Below are 14,767 nucleotides of genomic sequence, written 5' to 3' on the forward strand. Positions count from 1 at the left end.
GATCATATTGATAATTAAAGAAGATCGAATACTTCTAATGCTTGTTTAATACTTGCCATCACGGAAAGATGTTATACATGCACCAATCTCATGAATAGAGGGGAAAGAAGTATGAGTGAGATTGAAAGAATTATCATTAAAACGCCAACATCAAGACAACAATGTTGTTCAACTTTTGGTGTAAGAGTATAGAGAAGTAAGATAGATGATGGCTTTTAAGAAGCCATCTCGCAAAACACTATAAACATATCTGCCGCAAGAACAGGTATACTGAAATCTCCCCATTATACAGGGGTAAAATAATAATACGAGTCTCCTTCCATCGTCTGCTATTGTAAACCAAAGAGGAAATACTGTACAAGCGAATTGTAAATGAACCAGCATACACTCTGAGGAAGACATGAGCCGAATAGCCCAGAGGCCATCAAACTAGAAAAACTGTAATTGTCAAAAGAAGTGACCTTACCATGCCAGAGCATGGAGAGTGAGAGATAAACACAATAGATATTCACACCGAGACTGAGACAGACTCTGTTCTATCAGGCATCGATAAACGGTACAGTCAATCTCGGGACGTAGAACTCAAAGACGCCTAGGAAGGTCATCTTGCTCTTTAGATGATCAAGTATAGCGGTGAAATAGACCATCAATACCAAATGGAGTAGAGTAGAGGAATTATGTCACGTAAGACCGTTTGGTTAACCCTTGGTATGTGAGTTATTATGTTTATGACTTCATCTAGAGCAAGAACTGAAATAGGATGGGAATATTTCACCAAGCTCTATGATGATACTAAGATATGTCATCTCTCTGAATGTCGGAAAAGAGCATCTAACCTATTTTCAAAGTTTCTGGAGATGCCCGTCAATTGGAATACACATTGGCCTCTCCAGCAGTCGATTCAGATCACAACAGTCAGTAGCTGGACCGAAAGCAGATATTTCTAGCTAGAGAGGAGAAGTTCTTATTCCACTTTCTAGAATTTTCTACTGGCTTTATTATTGTTCTCTTGACATGAATGAAAGCTGTCCGACACGGCATGGAGTTACCAGACGCGGGTCTATTGGCCTGATTGTGAGCTCTATCCACCTCTTCTCTCTTTAATCAATAATCAAAGCAGTTTGTTTCCATCATATACTTAATAGTTATGGCCTCAGGACCCTCCAGTATATTGTCTAGCATATCGCAAAGAGACAGAGCCTTAACCACGCTACATTATCATACAGCTTTTCAACTGTTCAAGTTGCAGTCTCCGAATGGGCATTTCACTTGGTACAAACATACCACTATATTCATTATTCGCCTGTCAATACTCTCTGTTCGAAACACGTCACTTTAGATTCAGCTTGACTGACAGATCGTTAGGTTTATCATTCACAGGATGACATGTACTTTCTGTAAATTACAAGATCGTTGAATAAGTTTACTTTTCTAGCAAAGATAGACATCCTACACTATAGAAGCCAGATACATTGCCATGACACCTACACAAGCTTCCTATGGAGCGACAAGAAGTGTAGTCTACAGAGCTCTAGCTACTAAGCGTATTGAAGTACCGCAATATAGGCCACAATCACTAAAAAGATGTGACGTTCTCGTCATGACTGCATGACGTAGGGTGCAGACTTCATTAAGATTTAGCCATTTGAACTCCAGAAACTCTTTCCTAGAATTTATGGTTACTACAGTCCGACAATTCTTCTCCTGTATACCCTCAACAATACTAATATCATTATCCGAGCCACTGGACCCTTCGGAATGATTTAACAAGTGTCAATTGGTGAATTAGGAGGAATTGATAGTGACTCATGTCCACAACTGATAAAATGGTAGACGATTCCGCATTATTGAATATCGAGCATCATGTCGTAAGCTAGATTCAAATGAAGAATATACGTATTAGTGCGGGAATGAACTGCCAAGTCGAATGGTCAAGCGGAAGGACAAGACAAGTCTTCCCGGATGTATATCCCAAAATCCACACACTTCTTGTGTTCGTATATACGAAGTTCTCCTCCCTACCCAACGATCACTGCGGTTGAAGATACACACAATACACTCACTTTACATGGCCGAGAAAACCCAACGGGATACCGATTACCCTGAACGATTTCTCTTGGCTTTAATCACAAATCTATTTTAAAAGGATTCTTTTAAACAAGGAGACGAAAGATTCAACCATGAGGCATTTTCTTCCACATTGAAAGTTATACTTAAATATGTTTATCGATATGAATCCAATTGAGCAAAAAACTTAAAAAGATGAAGTATTGAAGTCCTTACCCCTGTCTAGGTTATGCGAGTCAAGTGTAAAGATCCCGTAAAAACTCTGAATCGGTTCAACCCCCACTCACCCCCACCCAGTGAAACTTTTTATTTTCTTCTCTGCTTGATTTTTCAATAGGAATATTGGATTCATTCAAACACCTTCTTCCAACAATCAATAACCAATCAGGTCGCTTAGCTCAGTTGGTTAGAGCGTGGTGCTAATATCTGCTCTGTCTATTCAGATAGGTTTGGCACGCCAAGGTCGGCGGTTCGAAACCGCCAGTGATCAATTTCTTTTGCCCTCCTCAAGGTCTTCATTTTGATATAGAATTAAGTGGTGAGTAGTTGAATATTGAGGAAGTTGTGAAGGATTGAAGTTGAACTGTTGAAGACTTGAACAAGCTGGACGGGAAATATTCAGGATTATGGGGCCAAACATTCAGATTTTGTTTCTTCACATGTAAAATTTCATGAAGACAGATTTCCTTGGAAAATCATGATCTTTGTGAAACCCTTGGCTTTGCTGTTGTATCTTCTCAATTTGGGTTGTGGACCTTGTGGTGGGTTTGATGGATGGATGGATGGATACAGCCTTGATGAATGGGGTTCCATCGTACCGTCGAAAACTTTCCCACTAAGTGGAGAATTTGCTGTACGAACGGACCACAGAAACTAATGAGTGAATTAGTGAATTTTCGGGACTTGAGTTGAATGATGTAACTTTCTTTTCTTTATCTTTGCAAGTATCACAAAAGTCATATGATTCATGTAATCGTCTGTGATATCGGCAGACAGTCAGAACCCCTCTGCAATAGACTACCTGACTTGACCGGCCTCAAAAACTAAATTAACGAGAGGAGGTCCAATCAAGACTCAAGATATCAAGTTCAAGCGATCATTTAGGAATTGAAACACTATCTCTACCCTTGCGATATGCAACCCAATTTAGCCCAATGCAAAAACATTGGCATCATCCAATATCCAAGCCACTTTCATGTCTCGTATTCATATCATTTTCAATCACAACCATATTCTTATCAATTTTCCATGACATTATTCTATCCTTATTCTCCAGCTTCTTATAGTATCGAGAAAGGGTTCAAAAAGGCAAAATATCAATGACCGTGGGCGATGACCCGGATTCCGTGGCTAAATTTATCAGACACGCGGATCGGAGTGAGAAAGGCAGATATCATGGAGGGGTAGTGAAGGTTCTGGAGAGTCTAAAGGTTGTGGGAGCTGTAGGTGTTATACGGTTATACGAACCCATATACGATATCGAAATAGCAAGTTCAGAGATAATATTGTGAATACGATTTGAGCTATTTCTATTCGACTATCATCATTCATCTTACTCAGCCTTCAACCCTCAACTATCACCCCAGACTTCTCCTTAGAAATAAACTAACAAAGCCTCACTCGCCGCAACCGTAAAGCTCGCCGTGCCAGTAATTTCCACGGTCCCTGTCTCAAAGGTCTCCGTACCACCAATAACACAAGTACCGTTAGCCACGATCTGGCCTCCAAATGATGGATTAGATCCCTGATCCACCCTACTCAAAGCACTTCCTGCCGTTAATCTCTTTGCCTTTGTTCCTTTTCCTACTGTGAGTCCCCCAAGAACAAATGTCTCACTTCCTCTTGTCCCAGTTCCAGCGTAATAATCACTGTTGATCAATACTGCTTTGATTGGGGCCTTATCACTATTGTAAAGTACGTAAATACCATAATTAGAACTGCCGGAATCGATCTGTTGGATATAAGAAGATTCGGCGAACGCTGCAGCTGCAAGCCAAGCTCCATAGTAAGGGGCGCCAGCGTTATATCGGCCCCACCAACAATAGTAACAAGCGCCAATGGTTCCGTGATGATAATATATGGTAGTGATATTCAAAACTGTGGCTTGAAGTGTATAATCGAGGGTCCAAAGGGCAGCTCCAAAAGTTGGAGATACAGTTGCAGCACCTCCGCCGGAAACTTACCGTAATTATTGTTAGTCTTTGCTTAAACGTTTACCCGCAATCTCATTGAGTCATGCGAAAAGAAATACACACCGGAATTTGTCTCTCCCAAAACATACTCCTTCCCAACGGCATTTGCTGCCTTGCCATCTGTTCCAATTGGTGCCAGATTACTCACAATCCCACTGTGGCTCATCAAATTCTGAAGAGTACCGCCTGGATAATTATGATGTGCATAATCTTTCACATAAGTCCTCACAGTGGCATTCCCACGAGCGATGAGTTCAGCAGCTCCCCATGTAGGCGGCGAAGCATTAGAATTTCCAGCTTGGATTATATTTGTCGATTGAAGAGCTGTTCCTACTTGGAAGTCCCAGTTATTTTGAGAGGCAGCATCAATAGCAGGGGTCCATGAGGGAGATGCAATGGGTTGACCATCACTGGTATAATCTGGATGAGGTAAATTAGATTCGTGTTAGATGCGATGTTGATTGAAGTATGGATGGAATGGTAGAAGTAGACATACATTCTGGTTCATTGCCAAGTTCAATAGCTTTAAGATTTCCCATACTACCCTTTGCGGATTTTGCTGCTGCAATTGTGTTTGTAATATCATTGTGACCACGATTCAGTCCTTTGGTCATCTCAAGTCAGATAGGTATTCATTGTAAACTTAGAGTTACAACAGAAAAAATGATGTTCACCTAACACGACAGTCCCAGGATATGTAGAAGCAAGTTTCATCAAATTAGGACCAAATGTTAATGAAGCTGGTGCATCGACAGATGAATTAACACTGTAAACAACATATGCGCTTGTGTTTGTATCATATGTTGCACGATCTCTATTGATTTCCATTAATTCGGAAAGCCTTTGACTCTTGGAGATGACATACTGTGTAGTACCACCAATTCGAATAGGAGGCCACGTTCCACTCAAATCTTTGAAATTTGCTAAACATTGGTTTGTAGCTGTAACATTTGTAAAGTATGACGGGTATGCAAAGAACTCAAATCTGATAGACTGTTAGTAATGGTTATGGTATCAACAGTAGAATCTGATGTATCATGAAATCAAAACTTACGATAAACCAACTGGAGCAGGAGCAAGTTTTGCTGCACTAGCTGCTGCTGTCGATGGTATAGTATAATTTACCGTGGCAGCTTGCGCAAAGGCAGGTAGTAATAAGCAAGAAATATTCTTCAATAATGTCATCTTCAACAAATATCGAGATCTATTAAAGATATTCCCATTTCAACTTCATCTGAATTTTCAATGCCAGAAATCAGGGGTTTAGACACATACTTATGCTACCCTCTCATCCGCCACCACCATCTCACGATGTGCCTGCATTCTTACCTTGACCCCGGTACTGGAGTATGGCAGTGAGCATTTCGAAGATGTCGGCTTCAATCACCCCGGATTTTCGTGGGTAATCTTTCAGCAGGGTATCATAACACTCACACATGAATACTCCAACCGTACAAATAGAGTTGACAGTCAGTACCGAATGATGTAGATCACCAACTTTCCTTCATCGATCAAAGTGCGGGGTGTTCTGGGATAAGTTCGAATCCCTTGTATTTATCCGGACAAGTGATAAGTTGCTAGCAAATTTTATGCTCTTCCCACAATTAATCCTCGAATAAAGTAATCGAACTCCTCCTATAAAGTGCTAACAAGAAGCCGGGCCGTGCTCGGGAATACGTTGTGTGTTAGTATTACCTACGTCCAACGAGCCAACTTCGCAAAATTTGTGAGACGATTAAAGAGCTTGGTTTCCTCAAAACACAGCTAACAAATCTATATTTGGGAATCTTAGATGCCATTCTCAAACCTGCACTCAAGGAATGTGCTTCAGCTTAGTGCTGTTTGTTCTTTCTTGTGGTGAAACCCGAAGAGCTTCCACGGCCCCCTCCCCTCTCCCCACATCCCCTCCAGACCGGAGGAGGGCAATATCGTTTCAGAATCATACCCACTTACCAAGGATCTAGCCAAAATCTGTAAATTACTTATTTATCACATGATTGAAATTCCCGAATCATTTTTTGGTGAGGGACCCTGTGGTATGTGTGTATTGAATGAAAGAAATCTGTAATATTTACATGTAAACTCCACCCGTCCAATTTTTATACCGGTCCAATCTACTTTTGGTCTATGACCTGTATATCTAATTATTGATCCCATACCCGCTATGCTGTGCTCATTAAACCTTGGGTCCATTAACGTCCCGCGGTCGGCTTTTTAAAAGAATGAATGTACACCGTATCGCTAACCCATCATTGTGTCTAAAAAATGAAAATTGAAATTCTTCAGTGGGCATCCTCATCCTTCCCAGGCCACATTATCATCTTCTTTGAGAAAGCTTTGATGTGAGCAAACACAATCAGCATCCATAACAGGAATAGCACAATTCCCATTGCAGTTCCGACACCCAGTATTGGAGGGCTGTTTAATCTTTCTCCGATCTTTATAGTTGCAATAGTAAATCCCACGTTTGGAAATACATAGGCGTACCAGTTCAGATGGAAGTCGTTTCTTGAATATGCTTCAATTGCTGCGAAGGTGGCAATGGCGAAGAACCAAAATGCGAGAGCCCAGAGGAAGATTGCTGACAGAAGTGCACCGAGTTGTAACATATCAGGAATTGCAGCTGGATTGCTAATCCCTGGAAGGTTGTAGTATTCGGTGAAGACCTTTGTGGTTGTTGCATCTTGGGCCATACCAATGAGTGCAAGGGCCGTGAAGGATGGAGGTCCAACTGCAATAAACATGGCAGGTCGAGATGCATCGACAGGAAGTCCAGAGGTGAGGAGTCGACCGAAATAAATTCCATACATCATGATAGCTACCATCAATCCAAGACCTTGGAATGTGAGACCAGCCACCAACATTTGTGCTGCAGATTCTACAGGCTGCGTCTTGGCGATGGCGGATGCGAGAGTACCGACCAACATGGCAGGGAAGATTGGAAGAACCCAACCTGGTAGAACATTGGTGATGACAAGCTTCTTGACAGTAAAAAGGACGTGGTAGTAAATGATGGCGAGAAGTGTGGCTCCAATTGTATATAACCAGAAAGCTAATCGTAGAGCGCCGATGAGCCAAGGGCCAGTGTTTGGGATGCCATATGCAGTCGCGTTCGTCATCATTGTCGCCATGGTGAGAAACCCTGTAGCGAAAAAGAATCCTTCGTGTGGGTTCGTGAGTGAATGTGTAAAAGTGCCGGGATACATTGTAAAACGAGCGATCAGGAGCCCGACGATGGTTAAAAAGACCATGATGTTGATAACAAACATAGCTTTTCCTAGTGTGAGGATTGCGTCCGATTCGATAGGAAGGACAGAGAGGGTAAAAGCTACTCCTCCTGTAGACATTGTAGATGCGAACCAGGCTTTCAAAAGTTAGTAATGCAGAATACGTAGGGAGTCCTGGAGCTTCAAGTACCATAAGTGAAATGTCTTAAGCGCTCGGAGAAGGTGAGGTTCTGGATAGGTTCTTCCTTCTCTGGAAGTTCCTTAAGGCCAATTTCGACATCGACTTCTTCAAAATCTCTTCCAAGAATGTTTTCATTGGGAGCATTGGGAGAAACCATTTTGGCTATATTGAACTGAGCCAGCAGTCTAAATTGTGGTTTCTACAGAGGATAAGACGAAGAAGAGTTGGGATGAGCAAATGAGGAGAGAATGAGAGACCGTTAGGTGGAACACAGATACATCCAACTACTTCTGTTGTCGACAAAATGCAGCTCGTATTATGTTAGTGTTCTAATGAAGTTAGGGAAATCGACTCTGGGGAAGCATTTGACAGATGTGGGATGACGACCTCATTTTGAAGGATCTCGAGTTCACGGATACAGGAGGCGACAATCTCCATGTAGTGGAGCCCCCTTTGTCTCGTAATTACTACCAAGAATCCAAGCTGTCGAAGATATAACTAAAACGACACCAAATGGAGCATTCCATGGCCAAGTTTGCCGTAACACAAAGGAAACAACGAAAATATGCCCGAAACTGAAAAAAAGTGGATGCCCAAGAGATAAGAACTTCTGATGAAGAGCCTCAATGAGTATCTCAGGGCGACACTCTTCCACTAAGAAGACGATCTTTAAACTCCCGGTACTTTAAAATCGTCGGAGCCAAGTAAAGTTTAACTACTGAGCCTTGGCTTCAAGGGACGTCGCGGGTGGCTTCAGGCTTGCCTGGCCTGGCTAGGCAAGCACCCTGGACCAGCTGCATATGCGGTATTATCAGGAACTTAATACTCCGTAATGTCCCGATCACGCCAATGCCACTGCCAACTGTTCTACGTCTATTTAACTTCGCAAAAGAAGTATAAGTATACTGTAAAAGATCGAGATGGAGAACAGTGAACGCGTCGACGGAGACTTGGCAGGGACATCCGGTCAGGGAAGCCCCCTCTCATAGGACCTATGAAGACCTCGGTCACATTTCATGAATCTAGAAGCCAAAGATTCATATTGTTAACAGCAGTTAGATTGCCAAGAGATCTTCGTACAATATGAAAAAAGTTCGAGTAAAAATAGTACTGTGCCTATACCCCGGTAGTGATTCAGCATGCCGCGATAGTTCGCGCTAACAAACTACCGTGACTGTGTCTAATTGGACATGAACAGCCCCTTTGAACATTAGGCCAAGACGATATAGACCCTTGGTGAACTACATTGATGAAATTGAGACCAGAGAAGGTGAAATTGATGGAATTGATGAAATTGATGACGAGGCACCGACGTGAGTGCGTCTTGTCAGGCTTTCAAGACGAAGAGTTGCTATCTTGGCCATCATTTCAATTCAATATGATCGTCGACGATCAATCTATCAACGTGTGATATTGTAGCACAGCCACGAATGGTACCAAGTCGATCATGGAACGTGTGGAAGGACTATTAAGATGCTAAAGATTTAGCATACAAAAAATTCAATCCCACTGAAGAATGAATAGATGGAATAAAACCCCAAAAAGGAATGAATGGTGGTTTGACGATTTTTGGAGGGTGTTTTTGGAGTTTTGATGTTTTGAATCGCACATTGGTTTGAGTCGTGCAATTTTGAGGGATGGACTAAGCTTAATGCAGATAGATGCGCGCTAGCACGTGATTTGTCAGTTTCCCATACAATCTCAAGCCTTTCCTCAGTTTCGTTTCGTTTCAACATTTGCTCGCAATGGTTTCGACACTGGTTTTGCTTGCTATTTATTTATAGAATATTTTCCTTGAAGGGCGTCGGCGATTATATCACGTGATACGGGTTCCATGCAATTTGAGCCTTCCAAGATTTCTTTCTCTCTGATGTCAACGTTTGGCCACTCAATCATTGTTGAAAGGCTTCATAAACACCTCCAGTCGTCTCGATTCTAATTTTCCCATGTTGCTATAACTCAATCCGAAGTGTATTATAATCAACCCTTGACCTTCGACGCGTTTTCCGGGAAATTGAATACCGACATGATAAGATCAATGATGCAGTGCAAACCAGCCTGGGATGCGGGGAAATGATGATTCTGTACCACGGCAGCTGTACATTGTACATTGTACCAGGTACCAATGTGCCGTTGAATCTTATCACACTCATCCGGAGTTTGAGGGGAAGGTTAATTCGAGTTTGAGTTATATGCAATAGCGCAATAAGATCCATCAAGCCTTGAGATAGTTTTCATTTTATGTTTCTCTATATCAAGTGCGGAATAACGTAGTATTATTTTGAGATCTTTTTCCACAGCTCTCTGCACAGCTGCCTCTCCCTTCCCCCGAGCTCCCCGGAGATCGTATTATTTGATATAATATCGAAAGGACTATTTCTCATCACGAGATCTTCCAACTTTGCGGATAAAATAATGTTACTTCGAAATTGGGGTTTGCACCTCGTACAAGTGGATTTATCCATGTCTATACATACTTAGTGGGGTTGCTTTTTGGGCAACGAATGCAGTGGCATACCCACTGCGGAAACCAGATAATCAGAATCCATATCATTGGGGCGCCAAAAGAGTTTTTGGCTCACTAGAGCAGAAGGTATCTCAATGTAGATGTCGCTGCCGGTGATCATGCCGGAGTATAAGCTTGGTTGAGTTGGGGAACCAGCAGATAATCTCAAGATCCAACCTTGGATTTGGCACCTTCTCCGATCCTGGAGAATTGAGAATGGTGTATATATATGAGGTGGTCTTGATCCGTATCCGAATGTCAGTATCTAGTCACCAATACACTACACACTTTGGGCGAGAATAGTTAAAATGTTGTTCGATGTCTTTTTGCTACTTTCCTTTTGGAGCAGTTACGTACTTGCTTCCCTTCAAATCGTAAGTATTGCCCTCAGGTGGCTTCAACGCAATAGCTTACAAATTTTCAGATATCAGGTGCAACATGGACAGCTTCTGGTCTTAACCAGCATATTCAAGCTCATGGAGGTGGAATAATCCAAGTCGGATCGACCTAGTCAGTAACTAGGCTTCAGTATTCATCCCAAACTAATTAGTATCAATCGTAGCTATTGGGCCGGAGAGAACAAACTAAATGGAAGTGCTTTCCAATCAATCAATTGCTACTCAAGCACAGATCTTGTGAATTGGAAATTCAATTCTTATCTTCTTACAGTGCAATCATCTGGAGATCTGGGACCCAATCGAGTTGTGGAGCGTCCACACATAATGTACAATGCTGCAACTGCTAAATATGTCATGTGGATGCATATTGATAGCTCGAGTTATGGTGAAGCAAGGGCTGGTGTTGCAACTAGCAGCAGTGTTTGTGGAACTTATACATACTTGTGAGTTGATGAGTTTGACAGTGACCCCAACTGAAATCGAGACTGATGAGGAATGCAACAGAGGAGCAAGTCAACCATTGGGCTTCCAAAGCAGAGACCTCAATGTGTTCAAAGGTGTGTGGAGATGATATTCCACGTCCTTTCTGTAATTAATGAGAAATTAGACACCGACGGAACAGGGTACCTTTTGACTGAAGATGTAACATCCTTTCCCGCCTGTTATTTTCCATTCAAAATCAGCTCTGACTATCTTATAGCGAGTAAACGGTCTACGAATTGACAAGCTCTCAGCCGATTATACATCAGTCGTCTCGGCTGTTTATACATTTGCCGACTACGAAGCTCCTGCCATATATAAAAGTGGCAGCACTTATTTTATGTTTGCCAGTCACTTATCTGGTTGGGGTATGCATGCCTTTCTTCTTTGAATCGTCTCCCTGAGGATGATAGTTCCATTCTCGATATAAGATACATTCTTCCCAAATGATCGATAACTAAGTTCGTCCCATTAGATCCGAACGACAATGTTTACGCCACAGCGACAAATCTGTCAGGGCCATGGTCTGCCTGGGCCAATTTCGCAACAGTCGGATCAAACACCTATAGCAGTCAAACGGCCGCTGTGGTCAGTATCAATGGGGTTGTCATGTAAATACGTCTTTTATTCGTCCTCGACCTTGGAAAATGGACCTTTACTACCAGAAAACTTGGTGCTAACCAAATACAGGTATATGGGAGATCGATGGCATTCATCTAACCTCATGACCTCCACTTACGTCTGGTTACCTATAACAATATCCGGAACGAAGGCAACTATGGTATGTAACAAGGTGCCGACAAAAAATGCCAGAAACTAACGTAGACAGAGTAATCAAGTGAATTGGAGCATCAACCCAACAGCAGGAACATGGACTGCCGGTCCTACTGAAACAACTCTAGAGGCTGAGGCTAGCACAAATACTCTCGCTAATGGTGCTATAACTCTCACATGTTCTGGATGTTCAGGTGGCGTCCAAGTAGGATATATTGGCGGGCCCAGTCCTGGGGGCACTTTGACTATGAATGGAGTGAGTAGCTCTGTAGCAACTACCACCTCGATTCGAATCCACCATACGAATGGGGATTCGACACAACGCTATGCGAATGTTGTGGTCAATGGAGTCAGCAATATTCTTGCATTCTTACCGACAACGGATGGCAATACACCAGGCACAAGCGTCTTGACTACGGCGTTAAAGGCTGGAACTACAAATGTCATTCAATTTCAGTCGTATAATTCTGGATGGGGTAAGTTTTACATTATTCATTATTCGTTATTCGTTAGTCTTTGATGATACGTCAATGTACTCGGTACTAACATATTATGTAGCACCGAACATTGATCGCATAATGGTTCCCGTCTCTTAAGAATCACCAACTTTCTTTCCGCCCGCGGACGCGATTATGAATCCCTTACACCACCAATACTACTTTTCTTCTTCTCCAATCTCAAAAACGTATAGCTCTCACTCAATAAATCAATAGGATCAGCTTCCCCCTTCTTAAAACTTTGTATGACCCGTCCAGGCAGTGAATATTTCCTCCTCAGAACCTTTCTATCCCCCCAAACTTCCCAACGTCCCCTAATCATACTTCTTGAAATCAGACTCACCACACTCGTCGGCGGCATCGGAGCATTCGTACAAATCTCCCTCAACATCCTTTCCAGGCCCCTAAAAATCCCCGGATCCACCACCCTCAGATGCGCTAATTGTTTCCTCGTTTCCTTAATCGCACTCTCAGTCGCATATTCATACTGGCATCCCATCATTCTAAACCTCAAATACTTTGCCAGTACCGTCGAACATAGCAATGACAAATCCCCATTCATATGTGCAACCACTTTTCCCGTGCGATAATGACACGGTATCTCAATCGTAGTAATTGCCTTCTTCCGCAGCGCAAACGTTCCAATCTGAATATCCAATCGTGAAAATTCAACCCATCCCTCATCTGCAGCCTCGAGATCATCGGCAATACTGCTAGGTGATACATACACCCATATATAACCCGTCGCACACGCACAAAGAGAATACGTCGCCCCATCACTCAAATTCTCCTTTTGGAAAAAAGCAGCCGAGCCATGCGCTTTTATATCCGCGAAATTGGCGGTAAGTTCGGTGCCGAATTTCGAAAGAATGTTCTCGTCTGTGAGCGTCAGATCCGGCATGCTGATACTCGATTCGTTGCTGGGTGTGATGTAGAACATGGGTTGGGTCATGAAGCCCGAATCGATGGTGCGCGCATTGTGTACACGACTGATCTTTAAATTGGGCGCCGAGACTATATGTATCTGTTAGTGATTCCTCGAACTTTGATTTTTTTTTTTAAAAAATTGAGAGAGGTATAGGTATCTTACATTCTGTAGAAACAAGAGCTTCCTGTATCATATCCGGTAATTGAGCGAATACTCGCTCATTATGCGAAGTCACATCGATAATCGACGGCGCCTTATTGCGACTGGTGACTAGGATTTCTTCTTCGTGGCTAATACTCATCTTTGCGATTCTCGAATTCTTATTACTCGATTACCAATGCAAAATCATCTAATACTATTTCGCGACAAGAGGGATCGATACTCTATGTGCATGACGGAAACAATATACACCTCACAAACCTCATTCTTCGCGAGTCTATCCTCTATATATACTGTAATATATATCCCTGAGCTTATCTACGTACATAGCACATACGGAGATCACACATCTATCCATTCATCCCTCGCACACCCTTCACCTTATCGATCGAGCGAATTTCCAAATCCCATCCTTCAATTAGCTTCACATTGCACTTCATCTCGTGTCGATTCCTCCGTCATCCTCTCCACTACCATCCCCTCCGCAGCTCGTGTATTGCTAAAAATAGCTGTACTTTATATGGCTACCTAATACTAAACACGCTGTACATCGTACCAAACCCTCAAGATACGAGAAAAAAGCTCGACGACCACAGTTATCTTTCGATATTTGCTACGTGTGCAATTGCTTGAATATGAAACAGACAGACTGAGAAACTCGTCAGGCGCGTTTAATCGTTCCTTTTTTTTTTCTTTTTTTCGGAATGGTAGAATACGATATGATAGATACGATACTCCGCACAGTACAGAACAAAATAGAAAGATAGGAATGGTAAAGACATGGGGGCGAAAAATAATATCGGGTCTTGGATTTATGGTTATTAGTACACTCGGGGGCAGCCGCAGGTCCGCAGCTAGCACTGTCTCTTGCCGAATGCCCGGATGCTTCATTTGTTTTGATACGTTGGTATCGTATTTATAGGTACTAGTAGGTATATTCTATATTATAAAGTACAAGGTGATATTATACTAATAAGTACTAATAGGTATATTCTATATCATAAAGTACAACGTAATATCATATTAATAGATACTAATAGATATAACATAGTTTAACACTGAGTAGGTCATATCACCGAGTGGGCCACTTTCATTTTAATTTATATTCTTTATATTCAATATACATTTTATTAATCATTTATTATGGAATTTATAAATAAAGAAGTACATTTACTTTTAATTATTAAAACTCTTCAAAAAAACAAAAAATTAAGTATTCGATAAATTGCTTAATTATATAATATACTTTATATAATAATCAACTATAAAATAAACAATTTATTTTTATATATAGAAACTCGAATGAATTATTATAAGATTATAGATTTAAAAGAGAAAATGATTATTCAATATATTCT

General features: G+C 41.7%; 4 protein-coding genes across 4 annotated transcripts; 1 reads left to right on the forward strand and 3 right to left on the reverse strand.

Moving 5' to 3' along the window:
* Positions 1–3,661: 3,661 nt before the first annotated feature.
* EAF01_011136 (uncharacterized protein) lies at positions 3,662–5,444 on the reverse strand (the record flags this gene model as incomplete). Its single annotated transcript, XM_038919393.1, has 6 exons — positions 3,662–4,245; positions 4,323–4,679; positions 4,756–4,863; positions 4,934–5,073; positions 5,125–5,244; positions 5,314–5,444. 6 exons carry the CDS (start codon positions 5,442–5,444, stop codon positions 3,662–3,664), a joined length of 1,440 nt encoding a protein of 479 aa, XP_038765264.1.
* A 1,097-nt stretch (positions 5,445–6,541) lies between these two features.
* EAF01_011137 (uncharacterized protein) lies at positions 6,542–7,824 on the reverse strand (the record flags this gene model as incomplete). The annotated part of the gene is made up of 2 exons (XM_038919394.1): positions 6,542–7,623; positions 7,677–7,824. The coding sequence occupies 2 exons, from the start codon at positions 7,822–7,824 to the stop codon at positions 6,542–6,544; spliced, it is 1,230 nt and encodes a 409-aa protein (XP_038765265.1).
* A 2,657-nt stretch (positions 7,825–10,481) lies between these two features.
* Positions 10,482–12,421, forward strand: EAF01_011138 (uncharacterized protein; the record flags this gene model as incomplete). The annotated part of the gene is made up of 10 exons (XM_038919395.1): positions 10,482–10,547; positions 10,598–10,683; positions 10,736–11,014; positions 11,076–11,128; positions 11,179–11,213; positions 11,272–11,419; positions 11,527–11,662; positions 11,742–11,832; positions 11,881–12,301; positions 12,384–12,421. 10 exons carry the CDS (start codon positions 10,482–10,484, stop codon positions 12,419–12,421), a joined length of 1,353 nt encoding a protein of 450 aa, XP_038765266.1.
* A 34-nt stretch (positions 12,422–12,455) lies between these two features.
* On the reverse strand, positions 12,456–13,551 carry EAF01_011139 (uncharacterized protein; the record flags this gene model as incomplete). The annotated part of the gene is made up of 2 exons (XM_038919396.1): positions 12,456–13,336; positions 13,413–13,551. 2 exons carry the CDS (start codon positions 13,549–13,551, stop codon positions 12,456–12,458), a joined length of 1,020 nt encoding a protein of 339 aa, XP_038765267.1.
* Positions 13,552–14,767: the final 1,216 nt, after the last annotated feature.

The sequence above is a fragment of the Botrytis porri genome, assembly GCF_014898465.1.
Source record: "Botrytis porri strain MUCL 3234 chromosome Unknown BPOR_019, whole genome shotgun sequence".
Lineage (NCBI taxonomy): Eukaryota > Fungi > Ascomycota > Leotiomycetes > Helotiales > Sclerotiniaceae > Botrytis > Botrytis porri.